This window comes from Sardina pilchardus, unplaced genomic scaffold (assembly GCF_963854185.1).
Source record: "Sardina pilchardus unplaced genomic scaffold, fSarPil1.1 HAP1_SCAFFOLD_259, whole genome shotgun sequence".
NCBI lineage: Eukaryota > Metazoa > Chordata > Actinopteri > Clupeiformes > Clupeidae > Sardina > Sardina pilchardus.
In genome coordinates, this window is record NW_026910920.1 from 1,833 (window position 1) to 6,125 (window position 4,293).

General features: G+C 50.2%; 1 protein-coding gene across 1 annotated transcript; it reads left to right on the forward strand.

Moving 5' to 3' along the window:
* Nucleotides 1-1,833: 1,833 nt before the first annotated feature.
* Nucleotides 1,834-3,534, forward strand: LOC134074808 (potassium voltage-gated channel subfamily A member 10-like). Its single transcript, XM_062530495.1, has one exon. It carries the CDS (start codon nucleotides 1,834-1,836, stop codon nucleotides 3,532-3,534), a length of 1,701 nt encoding a protein of 566 aa, XP_062386479.1.
* The last annotated feature ends 759 nt before the right edge of the window (nucleotides 3,535-4,293 follow it).

The window sequence follows — 4,293 nt, forward strand, 5'->3', positions numbered from 1 at the left end:
TACCGTTAATAACCACGCAGAACGCTCTCAAGGTCGTGGATACCACACGCTCAGTACCGTTAATAACCACGCAGAACGCTCTCAAGGTCGTGGATATCACACACGTAGTACCGTTAAAAGACACTATCAAGGACGTGGATACCACACGCACAGTACCGTTAATAAGCACGCAGAACGCTTTCAAGGTCGTGGATACGACACGCTCAGTACCGTTAAAAAACACTATCAAGGACGCGGATACCACACGCACAGTACCGTTAATAAGCACGCAGAACGCTTTCAAGGTCGTGGATACGACACGCTCAGTACCGTTAAAAAACACTATCAAGGACGCGGATACCACACGCACAGTACCGTTAATAAACACGCAGAATGCTCTCATGGACGTGGATACCACACACGCAGTACCGTTAAAAAACACTATCAAGGACGCGGATACCACATGCGCAGTACCGGTAGTAAACACACAGAACGCTCTCAAGGACACTCTCGAGGGAAACACCACTGCACTGCTACTGTACAGTCCTCCTCTCCGTAGATATGGAACATGACGTATGTCCTGTATGCAGAATAAATCATCAATTAATGTGAGCTGAGAATTCTCAAAAGAAGAAGCAATCAAATTTGGTGTAATGTTCTCTTTCAGAGAATTCTCTGAAATGAGTGTGTTGGGACATTAACTTGAATTTAAATGATCTTATGGAATGACCAATAAAGCTAATACCTATTACTAGGCATTCTTGAGACATTCTTGCAGAGAACCACACATTACGACTGCTTATAATTATAAGGTTCTGTCTGACATATTTGTCAAAATTTAATTATTGACATACAGTACTCTTATTCTGTGACACTTTAAGACAGTGAGGTGAGATGTTTAGTGTAGTTGTATGCATTTTTGGACGTTATCTTTAAAGAGGTTTCTTCCGCTAATCAGTATAACTCTATAGAATCCTAAGACATGGGAGGCTCAAATATCTTAGAACTCCCCAGAACGTAGATAACCTTATAATCCCAAGTCCTTGCCAGTAAGTATCGTGTACTCACATGGATGTGGCCGGGGGAAATGACCCCACGACATGTTTTGCAAGTAAAATTTCCTTGCAAAACATGTCGTGGGGTCATTCCCCCCGGCCACATCCATGTGAGTGCACTACTTACTGGCTGGGACACAGGATCCCAACTTCCCAAGTAACTGCGGGTTCAACTGTCGGAGTGGCCTAATGTAACACTGAATCTATGGCTCTCTCTGTTCAAGAAAGTTTCCGTTTCTTGCACTCAAATGGGAGAAATAGAACAAATTCTCTTTCCAGCCATGTAAATTATTGCTTTACATTTTCTTTTTCTTTTCTTTAACGCTACCATGCTGTTCCCATAATCTGGAAAAAAGCTGCTTCAGTTAGATCTGTGTGCTGTCATTTTTACAGTGTAATTGGGATATAAGTCAAATACGTACAGTATACAAAAAAATGTAAAACATGGAAAAGGTCAGGCTGATGTTTTCTGGTTTTATCTTGTGTTTGTAGGTCTGAAATGCTGCTTCAGTATCACATTTGTGTTCTGTCTTTGTTGTGGCCAGACTATGACATTATGTAGTTTCAGTCAAATATGGCGCAGTCCTGCTAATGTTTTGCTATTTGTGTTTGTGTTCACAGACTGGGATCTGGAGAACTCTTGTCGTTGGCCCTGCCTGGATGCTAGCTGATCCAGTGCACCCTTCCCCATTGCCCTGACTGTGGGTGCCCCCCCGCCGCCCCCCCGCCACCCCCCCTCAATTGCCTCATCACCCTGGGTTAGGCAGCACTCTCGGTCGCTGGGGAGGGCAGGGCGGCAATGGAGGTCCCCCTGGTCAACTTCGAAAACCTGGATGACGTCGGCCTCAACATGGGTGACCCCAGCGACTCGGGGTACCCCACCTCACCCACCTCAGACGCGCCCGACCACCACGGGGTGACCAATCGCGTGGTCGCGTCGGCCTCGAGCTCCCCCCAGCGGCGCCAGCCCACGGGGCAGCAGCAGGGGGGATTCTCGCCGGGCGCGACGCCCGTCCTCAACAAGCGGGTCAACTCCAGCTGCAACAGCCTCATCTCCAACTGGAAGGTGCTCATGCACAGCGAGGGCAGCCCCTGCGACAGCGTCTTCAGCAAGGCCGCCAAGGACTTCTGCGACGACGCCTTCGGCGAGAAGCACAGCTTCAAGCAGGAGGACGGAGAGCAGAAGGTCGTCATCAACGTGTCGGGCATGAAGTACGAGACGCAGCTCAAAACCCTGACCCAGTTCCCCGACACGCTTCTCGGCGATCCGAAGAAGAGGATGTACCATTTTGACCCGATGAAGAACGAATACTTTTTTGACCGCAACCGGCCTGCCTTTGATGGAATTCTATACTTTTACCAATCCGGTGGCAAGATCCGAAGACCCGCGAACGTTCCGCTGGAAATATTTGCCGATGAGATTGTTTTCTATGAGCTCGGTGCGGACGCTATCGAACAGTTCCGAGAGGAGGAGGGTTTTGTAAAGGAGCCTGAGGCCGCCCTGCCCACCAAGGAGATCCACAAGCAGTTCTGGCTGCTGTTTGAGTATCCGGAAAGTTCCAGCGCAGCTCGGTTGGTGGCCTTGGTGTCCGTCACCGTCATCACAATCTCTATCGTTGTCTTCTGCTTGGAGACATTACCGGAGTTCCGTGACGACCTGGACACTACCGTCCAGCTTCCCCAGGGCAACCGAACTGATGCCAACGGTGTCCTCCTGCCGCCGAGCGCGGCGCCTAAAACCCTCGCCCAGACGTTCTCCGACCCGTTCTTCATCATAGAGACGATCTGCATCATCTGGTTCATCTTCGAGCTGAGCGTGCGCTTCGTCTGCTGCCCAAGCAAGAGCAAGTTCTTCCACAACATGATGAACGTCATCGACATCTTCTCCATCGTCCCCTATTTCATCACCCTGGCAACGGATCTGATGACCACGCCAGACGAAGAGGCCGCCGGGCAGAACATGTCTCTGGCCATCCTGCGGGTCATCCGCCTGGTGAGGGTGTTCCGCATCTTCAAGCTGTCGCGGCACTCCAAGGGGCTCCAGATCCTGGGCTGGACCTTGAGGGCCAGCTTGAGGGAGTTGGGCCTGCTCATGTTCTTCCTCTTCATCGGAGTCATCCTCTTCTCCAGTGCCATCTACTTCGCCGAGGTCGACGAGCCCGACACAGCATTCGTCAGCATCCCAGAGGGCTTCTGGTGGGCGGTGGTGACTATGACTACCGTCGGGTACGGCGACATGACCCCAATCACGATGGGGGGCAAGATGGTGGGCACCCTGTGTGCCATCGCCGGCGTGCTGACCATCGCCCTCCCCGTGCCCGTCATCGTCTCCAACTTCAACTACTACTACAACCGGGAGACGGAACAAGGAGATAAGCACATCATGGATAGTGTCGAGGCGGCTGCGCAGAAGGCCAACGAGGCCAACAAGGGCGACAGCAACGTCTCGCTGGACAAGAGCAACGGGAACTGGACCAGCGAGAAGAACGGGATGCCCTGAGACACACACACCGCACGAAACAGCACGTAAAAATAAAAACACTTATAAAACGTAACGCTATTCTAAATGACAGCTGCAACAACCCCTTCAACTATGCTGGCATTAATTTATAATAAAACTCAGTATCTTCCACATTGGAAATGTGGATGGAGAGACTTGCGCAGAGGCCGAGACAGAGACAGCTCGTTTGCACTTAGGATGTTCATGCCCCAGGAGGACTAGGGTCTGTTGTACCTGTCGTCTGGTTTGCTCTTACCCCAGCTGCTCAAGTCTTTCCCCATGGATGGAACTTAGCGTAGATCTAAAACCCAGCCGAATGAATGTAGTAGTAAACAAAGACTTGTGTCACGCGGACATACAGTGTGCTGTTTGAGAGATGTGGACAAAAATGCTGGAAAGACAGATGACTTTCGCCCCCCAATATAGTAGTACCGATAGCATCAGCTCAGCAAAACTTAGAGTGAAGACACATAGGCAAGGACTGGCTACATGCATTTAGCACTTTACAGTCTAAGCACTAAAAGATGAATGCACTTTAATTAGCAAATAAGCTCACATAATTAAATCATTAGCTTTGTCGACTGCTGCAGCTATCCAGTTTGTCTGGTCCCGGCGCATTTGAATAGACTCCTGGCTCTGTCCGGCCCTCCTGTAAAACACACGCTTCAGCCGGTTGCCATTTTGGCAGGAAGCTCAGAGCTTGATGGAATGACTAAATTTGCAATTTGTCAGGTTCCCAACGGCCCTCTATACGTACCA